Below are 13,336 nucleotides of genomic sequence, written 5' to 3'. Positions count from 1 at the left end.
TGTCCTTTGCTACACACAACTCCATGACAGTTTACAACACGTCAGATCGTCATCATTGTTAACATGATTAATCTGAATCCTTTCAACGTTACAACAGTAAAAACATTAAACACTGAATTTATATCTGCACGTGGTGCGTGAGGTAGAGGTGTTTCCCTGCATGATTACAGTAAAGTGAACACAGTGCACATTTCATCATCTGTCTGATGAGTGACAATATGATAATGTGTCTTAAACAAACAAACAAACAAAAAACAGAGGATAAAAAAACTTCCATTTGATGTCCATTATTGTGTATCATGACACTTATTCTCTGGCCAGCATGTATCCTAATGCACTCTCTCTTAAATAACAACTAAAATGCAGTTTTTATCAGCTTTGAACCTACATGAGTACATCCATCAGGATGTTAAACAGATTTCATTGAAACATTGCAGTTTTTTAGCTTATACGAGTCTTACCTTTATGATGTTCAACTCTAGGAAAAGGGATGTCTCACCATTGACAGTTTCATATCACCTGTGCAAAATACAACTTTGAAGGTTTGTATACTGAAATACATCAGAGCTTGTTTCTCATGGCCATGACATTTTAAATGTCATTTAAAAAAAAGATTGACTTGGAAAGTTTTCGATTTCTGGCCTTACATGTAACGCTTGCAAAGAGCACTTAAAGTAAAACATGTCTTATTAAACACTCATTCACATTATTGGTCAAACTGTTTCTACTGATCATCTGGAAACTGACTGACATGCATCACTGAGCTTTGAGTAAAAATTCTGTTTTCTATGCAGAGAGTAAATGAAAGAAAAGCAGCAGAAAAGTAGCACAACTGCTGACAGTCCACAGTAGACACCTGTGAATTGTTGAATTTCTGTGTTTGATGTCTCAGGTTTTCTCTCACATTCAGGACAATCCGGCACTGCTGCAGAGAGACCAAACAAATTTGATTTACGGGGTTTTTTTTTTTTTTTAAAGATCAAATATCAGAATTCATTTCACAACAAATGTGTAAAGCACAGACAGAGCATTTCTATTAATGCAAAGTACTGCTAAACTTGACATAAATGTTTTACTGAATAATCTTACCAGTGATGTTGAGTCGACATCTTCCAACACTGAAGCCATAATCAGTGTTCACCTCACACAGGTACAGACCCGAGTCATCACTCCTGAGTCTGGACAGGTGAAATCTGATTCGTCCTTCTCTGAGGGCGTCTTTGTCACTCTGGACTCGTCCTGAAAACTTTTCATCCTGAGACTCTGACACCTCAACACCTTCATGAACATGATACAGGACTGAGACTTTATCCTCAGTTATCAGGTTACAGAGGACGAAGATGTAGGTCCAGGATCTGTCAGGTTTGGTGGTGAACGTCCACTGCAGTGTGATGTTGTGGTTCTCCTCTGCCTGATAGCAGGTCTGTGTCACATTGACTACAAATGATCCTGTTGAGGAGACAGAGAGGGAAAGAGAGGAGCAGACACACTGAGAACTGGAACAAATCTGTTGTTGAGCTTTATTTGGAGTTCATAAAGTGAAGCTGTAAACTAACCAGAGACACATGAGGTGAGGATGATGAGCAGCAGGATCCTGCAGATCATCTTCTCCCTGTGAGAGGAGACAGAGGTGAAGAGTCATCAACACATGAGGTCAAAGGTCAGTCAGTACAGCTAGAAGAAGAAAAATCTACAGTCATAGTTCATTCACTCATTACAACATCTGATCCTGTTCATGATCCTGATTATTACACTGACTGACCAAAACTAAATGAACTACAACCACTGCAATGCAAGCAACCAGAAGAAAAATCTGCACTTTAATTCATTCTGAAAATATTTGACATTTTAAAGTTTTCAGGGCTGACAAAATGTTTTTCTGTCACATTAAGATACAAAAGGGGAATTGAACGCAAGTTAACATATAAATAGCTTTTCTATAAGTGATTACTACACTACAGTATACTATATTGGTTACTAGCTTACAGCACAATAAGCCACCAACCATTGTTTAAAAAAAGCAGCAGTTAATGTAGAACAAATGTTTTTGGATATTAGTTATTTTATAAGCAGTTTTTTGTCCCATTTTCTGGACTTTTTGAATTAATTAGTCAAACCTTACCGGTTAATGAGAATTTTGTTAACTTTTATTTGGATAGCTTGTGTCAAGCAGCCACATACTTTTCTTCTTAGGTGGATGAGGATATAATAAAGTTAACTGGCTCTGCCCTTTACCTTGCTATGTTTGTTTTTACTAATTACTTATGTTTTAGTTAAGCATTAGATCAGAACTGTTAAATAAGACCATCTAATGACAACAGAGATGCATATTTTATATTTTAATGTACTCCTCTTAGCAGGTTCACAATATCCACCTGAAATTTGAATAGAATAAGAATAATTTTCACACAGTGACGATATTTTATCTTTAAAGTTTACATTTGCAGCATGTTCAATCACTATGAAACTGACGATTTTTAGCAAACTTTTAGCCATTTCCAGAATTTGTACCCAGACAAACTTTAAGAATTTATTAAAAAGATTTTTCAAAATAAATCTTTGGTAGCTCAAATCTTCTCAATCACTGTAGGATCATTGGCTATGGCAGTGTTTGTAACATTTGACATATTTTGACACACACTGACTCCTGCAGCTTTCTGCAGTTTTTGTTCTGGGAGTTTGAAGTCTGCCTCTGTGTGTCTATATTAATTGTTCTGCTCTTTTAGTGGCTGTTTTTTTATCCTGTTGGAAAACCTCCAACAGTGAAAAAAATTGAAATAATATATTTCTTGGCTAGCCTACAACGTGGTAAGGTTTGCCAAGCTGCAAAAATCCCACGCCTTTCAATCCTCTTTTTTTACTCTTTCCTAGTCCTTCCTACACTTGGAAATTGAATTTAAAGTTTTTCAAAGTCTGACTGCCTAATTGTGTATGTTTTTGTATTCAAATCAAAGTGTTGATAAATTAACCTTTCATACCTCACTGCTTGAGAAAATGATTGTCTAATTATGTAAAACATCAACCATGAAATAATCGCTAGAAATTTCTGGTTCAAGATTTTAATGAACCATGGTGGAAAACAAAGAAAACAAAAAAGAAAAAAAAAAGAAAAAATAGAAATTTTAATTTTCATATATGGCTTTTAATTTGTATTATATATTGCTGCATCTGAATTTTTTTTAATTGCTTAAAAATATATTGTGCAAATATTTAGATTTCTCAGAGGGAGAAAAATTACACAGATGATGTAGAAGTCTCAAAAACTCACAAAACACTGTATGTTTCAAATATGACACACTGGCATTGCATGCATTCAGGTTCATGTTGTATGGATAATTGATACAAATAAACATAAAAACAGACCAAAAAGAGAAAAAAATACATTAAAATATATAATACATACAGCAGTGTTCTCCTCTTCTTTCATTTGCAAACTGTTTATTATCTTTAACAAGTCCTTCCAGTGTTGTAGTTTACTCTGACTCCTGCTTTTATATTGCCTCACAGTGGGCGGGGCGATCTGCCTCAGGTTTGCTGATCAGCCAATCATCGCCTCACTACTTGTTCAAACTTGACTTGGCTACAGCTCACAGGTTATGTGGTCTTTGCCAAAAGAAGAAAGAGAAGAAAGAGAAAAAAAAGTTCAGCAGGAAAAACCTGAATTAGCACTGGGCTGTAGGCCCAGATAAGATAACATGGGAAAAAAGCAGACTTTTCATCTGATCATCATTATAGTTTGAATTCAGACAGCTGTTGCATCAACATTTGAGAAGTGATAAAATCTGACATTATGATGACAGAAATGTTATAATAAAACAGATTTATTTCCCTGATTATACCTGCTTGATCTATTTGCAGTTAACAAGGTGACCAGAATGAGGTTTAAAAGTCACTGATTTATAGCTAAGATGATCATGTGGTAGATGACATCACTGCATCCCATGTATAATCTAAATCTTCTATATACATGCGCTGATATTTGCAAAGTTATATGTTATCGCTTAAATTTTATAATTTAGAAATTTAGCCTGCCTGTAATTAAAGTGGAATGTTACGGAGCCCCGCAAGGGACATGGGAGAAAAAAAAATTACGATGAACAAACTCGGGATCTCGCAAAACTTTTGCGAGATCCCGAGTTTGTTCATCGTAATTTTTTTTCTCCCATGTCCCTTGCGGGGCTCCGTAGAATGTAGCCTTAACAGAATTAAATTTATTGTTGACTATCTGAACATTTTTATGGTCAAGAACCACATTTTAGTTTCATTATGGAAACTGAAACACGAAAATGAAGCTCAGATGTCACTGTTGTGTAGTTTTCGATTATTGACATGTTCTCTTCAGTATCTCTAACATCTCTTTAACAACAGTCTCTGAGAGGCTTGGGTTGGGCCAGGATACTTGACTGACAGGTAAATATAATGATTATCTTAGCTTGGAGGAATCGGTATGAGATAAACCTCTGAATAATCTCTATGGTTACATAAACAAACCAAAACACATCACAAAAACACAGATACAATTACCTTGAAAATACATTTCACTACAAGCAACTTAACGGCTTTTAATCTCCATGGTCACATAAACAAACCAAAACACAAGTGCTCATCACATCACAAAAACAGATACAATTATCTTGAAAATACATTTCACTACAAATAAAGTGAAGACTTTTTGCTCAGAATGTGAAATTATTTATTAAAAAAATCGTAATGTATGATCTTAATAGCAAAACCAAATGAAATCTATATAAATCTGTGGTTTAGTATATTAAGCAGGGTTTTTTTTAAAATTTGTTTAAGCTGCCAGGTGAGTGATTTAAATGTGTTATGTTTAACTTTATTTAGGTTAATAAAAAAATGCTTCCAGTAACAAAGCTGTGTTGTTGTTGTTTCTTTCCCACTGGACTAAAATGATCTGAGTCCCTCTGCTTTTCTCAGTCAGTCAGTCATTATTCATTTTTTTATGTTAAAACAAGTAAAATGTCATCCATACCATCAGGAGCTAATGTGGGGTGAGATGACTCATATTGGAAAACAAATTGTGGCACTGGGCTGCATTAATGAGCACATTTTACACAGAGACATCACAAACAAGTTGAAGGCTTCTTTTTTACCATTTATGGACATCCTGGTAACGTGCCTGTGCACAGGGTGTGTCCATCTTAAACACAGGCAGCACAACACAATGGCATATTTCTCAGGGCATGCTTACTCCACAGATTCAAAGGTGTTAGATGTTTACATTTAACTCAAAAGGGACATGTTGAAGAAGGAAAGATTTTAGCTGCTCCTCAGAGTTTTAACCACAGTTCTAATCACAGTTAATCCTTTTCTAAAAGCAGAGTGAGCTTGCTTTTAAAAAAGCTAAATAAAATGTTTTAAATCCCAGCTATGTGTTTCAAAAATAACGAATTAACTGTGAAGGATTTTAATGTTTATAAATCATGTAAACATTATGAGATGTAAAACTGTAGGAACAGAGCGACATCACTTTGGTAATGGTCTGTCCGTCTGATCATCATTTGATATTTAAATAATCTAACCATGTTTAACTACTGACTTGTTGTGTGTGCACATTCAAGTACATGGTCTCTAAAAGATGCTGCATTCTTAAATAACTCAGGTAAACAGACAGCAGGTGTTCTTTGTGTCCCTTAGACTGAAAACAAACAGACTCTATAGACAGAGAAGCTTCACATCACACATTTTTACACTGGAAAAACTGTCAGTATTTATTTTTCCCTGTAAAGAATTGATCAAATAAAGCTTGTTCTATTTTTATTCTCCATTACAAGCTGGTGTGACCACAAATGTCTGAATGGGACAGTTTAGAAATACTTGTATAAAATATGATTTCAAAAAGATTTTGTTTCCAGAATAATTTTCACATTGATGACAATGTTTGCAGGTTAATAACTTAATAAAGTTAACAATTACAAAATATTTCTCAAAGGAGAGCTATTAAAATTATTTAACAAAGAAAAATGCTTTTAACATTTTGTATTGTGAGTTACTTTCTGACATGGAAAATCAGATGTTGAAAGAAAACAGTTTTTAATCCAGAGAGTTCATTCAGGCACAAGGGAAAGTAACACCTTGTCTTTGCAGATGTTTTCTTCTTTTTTCTTTCTTGCTTAACATTAAGATAATCATCTGTGTGATCAACCTTTCTACACTTCACTGTTTGTGTGGATGAAAAGGACATTTGTTTTATCGTGACAATTTTCGTTCCGTATTTACTGCTGTGAGGGCTTAACATGTGACCTAACATTGATCTGCCTTTTTCTCAGTGGAAGGTGACTGGTCTTTCACTATTTGGTCCTGACAAATAAAACCTAATACAAAAAAAGGCTCTTAAATCATTCTGTGTGATGAACTCCCTTCAACTCCTGACAAGTTTGTTCAGTCTTTGCATGTTGATCACACAGTGAAATATGAAGCTAGCGGCAGCTTTTAACATGTAAATCTGAATCCAAAAATCCCACAGTTCTAATCTGAGATTTCCTAAAAATTAAACCTAATAAAAAACTTTAGCTCCAAACAGGATTTAAAAGTCACCTTTAACCATATTTACAGAAATAATTCCAAAGTTTTTACATATAAATTTAAAGATTAAATCTAAAAAAAAAGGTGCTTTGTGGAGCTAAATATTATATTAAGCTAGTGTGCAAATTTACACATAGTAGTTTATTTCTTTTTTAACCGTTTATGTTGGACTGAGAGGACACTGAACGCTACACTGACCCACTGTTGCATTCTGACCTACAGAGTCATATTAAGGTGGTTAACATGCCAGAATTTCCCAATTAGCCACTGACAAAAACTGGGAAACTGTTTAATTATACATCATAACTGAAAATCTTTATATCCTCTTGGTAATTTAAGGTGGGTTTTTTTTTCAATTTTTTATGCAATTTTAAGTGGCTGTTTATTAGTATCTACAGTATATGAGAGACCTGTGCCTCTGATGCCTAAGCCTTGTGCCAGGAAAACTTTGATTTAAATGTGACAAACATAGGTTCACAACCTGTCTTTACAACACATTTGACACTATGGAAGAGAAAACATGTTTTATTTCCAGGGAAGTTGATAAATTAGAGTCGACATATACCATACATACACTTTCAGGTAAAAAAAAATATACCAATATATATACCAATAATATCAATTGTAATTAAAAAACAGCAGGTTTGCAATGGCCAGAGGAACAACCAGTGGCATTTTGGGTGCCAGCAATTGTTTATTTACTTGTCAATAATGATTTTTTTTTTTTTTAAAGCTATACCGTTTATAAGATTGGGGAAACCTGCAGTCAGCTGAGACTGAAGAAGTTACTTAAATGAGTGACGAAACGTTTCTCCCACTGAAATGCTACGTCCAGATGAACAAAATCAACTTTTGGAAATTTACTTACCTGGATATTTGAGCATGCATCAAGACGAAATTAAAAAAGCTGTTTTACCAATATCAGAATTCTCTCTACAGTAGCAGCAGAGGTTCAGTTTTCTGAGTCAGGACAGATATAGATATGGGAATCAAGAAACCTAACTCTAAACCCAGGGTAAATGGCTTCAGTGAATGTGGGGTTGAAAGTGTGGAGGTGGTACAGCATATCTGGAAAGACCTTGTAGAAGGACACAGTGCCAACATCACAGTCCACATATACTGCAACCTTGTGAGGTGCAGATGAGCAGGGAACACTGATGGCTGTTGATGTGTAATTGTGCATTGCAAAATAATCTGTATCATCACAGTACAGAGACCAGGATTCATCAGTCCTTCCAAACCTGTTGTCATCACTGTTTCCTTTCCTTTTTATTTCTTTGTAAGTCACGGCAATATGAACCTCTCCACTGTGTTCAACTTCCCAGTAAGAACGACCAGTCAGACTGTTAGTACACATCAGCTGAGGACTATCAAATCTGTCAGGATGATCAGGATACAGCTGGTCCTCTTTCATGTGCACCACCTTCCTGTTGTTGTCAGATAGTTTAAGATTATGGTGGACTGTGTTCAGATCCACTGTCAGCTCACAGAAATCTAAAAGAACAACAACACTGTTACTACTGCAATAAACAATGAAACTTCTAATCAAACTAAGACAACAATTGGCCTGTTGTCAACACACATTGTGGGATGTAATGTACTGGAGAAATAACTGGACATGAACAAATTTCTACATTACGTAACTGAAAAGTCGCCTAAAACAAACAAAATATGAAGATATAAAACTACACACCTGAACACTACTGAATCCACATCAAAGGATCCACTATGAAACTCATAACACATGGGATCACATTGTGCTCTATTATATCTGGCATATATGATTTTTTAATTGCTATAATAACTATAACTTATTTTATATGCACTTTTCACTTTTTTTTCGTCTCATGTCGAAATTTGTGGTCCAAATTTGCAACCTAAAAGTTGCCTTTTAGGTGGTGTAAACATGAAAATCAATTGAACTGTAATATCCTTCATCTTATGTTCTGCATAGATGGATGCATCACAGAGCAATTTGTGGTTCAGTATTATCCCTAAGAATACTTTGACACGCAGATTGTAGTAGCCAGAGATCAAACCACCAACTTTCTGATTCGTGGGTAATGTGCCACAGCCATGTGAAAGTGGATATTTAATATGTTGCTGTACTTTTATTGTCATAGTATTATGTATTTTTTTATTGTTTTAGCACAATAACTCTACCTTCCAGGACACAAAGTAACGAGATGCATGTAATCTACAAGCTGGAATGGAGCAAATTGGATTTAATTATAACGGGATTTGTTACATGACAGTAGGAACTAACATAAAACACACTTACATTTCTTTAGACCTGTTTTCATCCACTGGTCTCCATGAGGATCCATTCTGAAATCAGTAAAGACAAAGAAAAGCACAAACGCTTTTAGCTTGAAAAACCAGACGTTTTCAACTTTTTTCCTTCACAAAAGAAAAATGTATTTTCATTATTAAGGTATTTTTCCTGCACAAACTTGACTCTTTACCTAAGGGTGTCCAGTCTCCAGCAGGGATCCTCCCGTAGAGGAGACAGCAGCTTTATTCCTGAGTCTCCTGGATGATTGTAGCTCAGGTCCAGCTCTCTCAGGTGTGAGGGATTTGACCTCAGAGCCGAAGCCAGTGAATCACAGCCCTTCTCTGTGATCTGACAGCCCGACAGCCTGCAAACACAAAACAGCACATGTCACACTGGCAGAGAAAACTACTCTTTTTTTAAATATATTTTACTGTAATTTGTTGTTTCTGATTTCACCTGAGAGTTTGAAGTGCACATTGTGGACTCCCGAGTCCTGCACACAGTAGCTTCACTCCTGAATCCTGCAAATTGTTGTTACTCATGTCCAGCTCTATCAGTCTAGAGGACGTAGCACTGAGAACTGAGGACAGAGCTTCACAACTTCTCTGTGTGAGGTTACAGCCACTCAGCCTGGAAATGTATTAATGAGAGAATAGAAGATATCATTTTAATATTTAAGTTGACTAAACTCTTGAAAGTAGCACTGATTGAAAACTCCCACTAACTTGCTTAGTGGTAGTTGCATACTCACAAAGCTTTCTTGGAGGCTTTGACCACTGGCAGCAGTCCCAGAAGAGCTTCTGCTGAAGCTGAGTATGTTTTCAGGTCAATAACATTGAGATTTTTTTCTGATGACAGTAAGATGAAGACCAGAGCTGACCATTGAACATGGGAAAGATTAACCATAAAAGGGTTTCCGGAATTAAGGCGACCTTGGATTTCCTTCACTATGGAGTCATCATTCAGTTCATTTAAACAGTGGAAGAGATTGATGCTTATCTCTGGAGAGGGATTCTGGTTGATCTGATTCTTGGTGTACTGAATTATTTCCTGATTCGTTTGTGAACTGCTTCCTGTCGGTGTCAGTAGGCCTTGTAGGAGTTCCTGGTTGGATGGCATTGAAAGACCAAGGAGGAAGCGAAGAAACAAATCCAAGTGTCCATTTGGACTCTGTAAAGCCTTGTTCACTGCACTCTGGTAGAAGTGGCTTTCAGAAACATGCACTGAGACTGTTTGTTCCTCTTCCAGCAGGTTGACACCAGAGTTGGTAAATGTCAGATGGGCATGAAGCGCAGCCAGAAACTCCTGAATGCTCAGATGGATGAAGCAGAACACCCTATCCTGGTAGAGCCCTTTCTCCTCTTTAGAAATCTGTGTGAACACTCCTGAGTACACTGAGGCCTCTCTGACATTAATCCCACACTCTGTCAGTTCTGATTCATAGAAGATCAGGTTTCCTTTCTGCAGCTGCTCAAAAGCCAGTTTCCCCAGTGCTTCAATCATCTTCCTGCTCTCTGGACTCCAGAGAGGATCTGTCTCAGCTCCTCCATCATACTTGATGTTCTTCACTTTGGTCTGAACCACCAGGAAGTGAATGTACATCTCAGTCAGTGTCTTGGGCAGCTTTCCTCCATCCCGTTTGGTTTTTAACAAACTCTCTAAAACTGTAGCAGTGATCCAGCAGAAGATTGGGATGTGACACATGATGTGGAGGCTTCGTGATGTCTTGATGTGAGAGATTATGCTGTTGGCCTCTTTTTTGTCTCTGAGTCTCTTCCTGAAGTACTCTTCCTTCTTTGGGTTAGTGAACCCTCTGACCTCTGTAACCATGTCTATATACTCAGCAGGGATCTGATTGGCTGCTGCAGGTCGTGTGGTTATCCAGATGTGAGCAGAAGGAAGCAACTTTCCCCTGATGAGGTTTGTCAGCAGCACATCCACTGATGTGGACTCTGTAACATCAGTGAGGATCTCAGTGATGTGGAAGTTCAGAGGAAGTCGACACTCATCCAGACCATCAAAGATGAACACAACTTTGAACTTTTTAAAGTTACAGATTCCTGCTTCTTTGATTTCAGTGAAGAAGTGATGAATAAGTCCCACTAAGCTGAACTTTGTATCCTTCAGTATATTCAGCTCTCTGAATGGGAATGGAAAAATGAACTGGATGTCCTGGTTGGTCTTGTCTTCAGCCCAGTCCAGAGTGAACTTTTGTGTCAGGAATGTTTTCCCGATGCCAGCCACTCCTTTGGTCAGAACTGTTCTGATTGATTTGTCTCTTCCAGTCGAAGCTTTAAAGATGTCTTCACACCTGATTGTTGTTTCTGGTCTGTTTGGTTTCCAGGAAAACATTTCAGTCTGTCTGACCTCATGTTCAGTGTTGACCTCTCCGGTCCCTCCCTCTGTGATGCAGAGCTCTGTGTAGATCTCATTTAGAGTGATTCGGGTTCCTGGTTTAGCAATCCCCTCAGAGACACACTGGAACTTCTTCTTTAGATTACATTTAAATGTATTCTCAGGAAGTGGATCAGGATTTTCTACAGAAAAGCACCAGAAACATGAGTGTTATGATTATAGAAAATGTGACAATTTCATTCCTGTAAAGACTGAATTTATGAAGAGAAATCCTCTCACTGCTCTGCAGACAGTCAGCCAGCTCCTCCTGTTTCATTATTCTCAGGAAGTTAACTGCAAGTTTCAGAAATGCCTCTCTGCTGCTCCTTCTCTGCTTCTCTTCCTCACTGTCCAACACCTCCTCTTCATCCCTCTGACACTCTGAATAATCTGGATTCAGATCATTCTGCATCTTCTTTAGCTCGTTCTTCACAAAAGTGATAATGTTTTCCTCTAGCATCTGGAAATTAATGACACAATGTAAACTCATGAGCACTTTAAAGCTTTGATTTGAAAAGTTCTTTATAAATAAAAATATAGTGAAACATGAAAGGACTGCTTTTGCCAGCAGACATTTAAATATTTTTGATACTGTAAAAAGTGCAACATGAAAATAATTACAAACAGAGTTTGGTGTACATGTACAAACCTTAAATACTGAGTCCAGATCAGTTTGATGCTGAAGACCTGAAACATCTGAACTCTCCTGATCAGCTCTGTGGAGACATCATGAAGAAACTGTAACCATTTTGTACATAAATACAAGATGTTTTTTTTCTTTGAATATTTTATTACTAAATTGATTTAGATTGATTCCTTTAAATTCATTACACTGATTACTAAATTAAGAGCCTTGGTGTACGAGACCATGGCAGTATTATTAAATATAAAGAAAGATTAAAGAAAGACTGTAAATTACTCTTGAGGAGTAAATAAAAAAAAAACAGTTTCCAGAGTAATTTTAACTAATTTATTTTGGACTTTCATGCTGAAGGAGTCGTAATACCAAAGCAGTTGCTGCAGAAAGTAAAACGTACTGGTTCCATGAATGAACAAAATGTCCAGTGTTTGTCCAACTTTGTCCAAGAATCAAATATCTGGACTCAACATCCAACTACATATTGAGTAGCTCATTAAGCCAATGGTGTGCAGCAGTCAAAGAGCCCAAAAAGATTATCTACTACCTGCTTTTTTTTAAATGTTTTTTGATACTTTCAGGTCACTTCAGCTTCCTAAGCAAACCTGACACCCACAGCATCGGACTCTCATTTATCAGGGCAAAGGGAACTAATGGTCAAACTGACTGCATTCTTGTTGATTACTGCGTAAATTATCATTAGTGTGACACCCAGTGCAGGAGAGGGATGAGCTGTTATGATAGATCTACCTCATGGAACTCTTAAACTTCAGGACTATAAGGAACATTTGAAATGTCTTACTCCTTAGCAGCAGCAGACTTTGGTCCTTTAAAGTTGATGCTGAAATCCTTTGACCGATCACTCTGCAAAGGCACACAGCTGGTTCCAGGTCTAGGTTCAGAAGCATCTGGTGTCTCTCTGATCCTGGTGAACAGAGAAAAAGATCACGAGAGAGAAAAACTGAATTTTTAGCAATCAGATACAAAAACTGCTGGATAGACTAAGGAATAAAGAATAACATCACAGTAAGTCTAAATGTTGAAACTCTTCTCTCATTAGGATGTTTATTCAGCTGCCTTTTGTTTGTTTTTATTCCCACATGAATTGAAATAATAATAATAATAATATAAGGGCAATGCATGCAGTAAATCATATCTTCTCACTGATTACTCATGAAAGGAACATTTAACATTTTGTTAACTCTTACTTCTCATCAGGAGACAGTTTCCTGTTTTTAAAGTCAGGGCGGACTCCCTGTGGACTGGATCTCCTTCTCATAGTCACAGAGCTGAGTCCAGGCTCAGGTTTGGGAGAGTCTGGTCTGGGGAATGAGGAAAAACACCAGGTAGGCCAATATATATATATATATATATATATACATATATATGTGTATATATATATATATATATATATATATCTATATATATATATATATATATATATATATATATATATATATATATATATATATATATTAAGCTAG

The 13,336-nt window shown here is 36.6% G+C and overlaps 1 protein-coding gene across 1 annotated transcript; it reads right to left on the bottom strand.

Moving 5' to 3' along the window:
• Positions 1–1,072: 1,072 nt before the first annotated feature.
• Positions 1,073–11,681, bottom strand: LOC134623248 (NLR family CARD domain-containing protein 3-like). Its single transcript, XM_063468417.1, has 8 exons — positions 11,434–11,681; positions 9,573–11,330; positions 9,278–9,451; positions 9,012–9,185; positions 8,828–8,874; positions 7,557–8,040; positions 1,557–1,612; positions 1,073–1,449 (listed from the first exon to the last, which is right to left on the bottom strand). The coding sequence occupies exons 1-8, from the start codon at positions 11,673–11,675 to the stop codon at positions 1,073–1,075; spliced, it is 3,312 nt and encodes a 1,103-aa protein (XP_063324487.1). The 5' UTR covers positions 11,676–11,681.
• Between the last annotated feature and the right edge of the window lie 1,655 nt (positions 11,682–13,336).

The sequence above is a fragment of the Pelmatolapia mariae genome, linkage group LG3_W (assembly GCF_036321145.2).
Source record: "Pelmatolapia mariae isolate MD_Pm_ZW linkage group LG3_W, Pm_UMD_F_2, whole genome shotgun sequence".
Taxonomy (NCBI): Eukaryota; Metazoa; Chordata; class Actinopteri; order Cichliformes; family Cichlidae; genus Pelmatolapia; species Pelmatolapia mariae.
The sequence above is the reverse complement of the archived record's forward strand: the minus strand, read 5'-3'. Positions and strand labels throughout refer to the sequence as shown.

Bases quoted from the DNA above. Each gene is read 5' to 3' on its own strand.
- LOC134623248 (XM_063468417.1), bottom strand. From the start codon at position 11,675: ATGCTAGAGGAAAACATTATCACTTTTGTGAAGAACGAGCTAAAGAAG. The intron at 9,452-9,572 runs GTGAGTATGCAA...ATACATTTCCAG, and splicing joins AAAGCCTCCAAGAAAGCTTT to GCTGAGTGGCTGTAACCTCA. The intron at 8,041-8,827 runs GTAAGTGTGTTT...TTGTTCTTTTAG, and splicing joins GAAAACAGGTCTAAAGAAAT to ATTTCTGTGAGCTGACAGTG.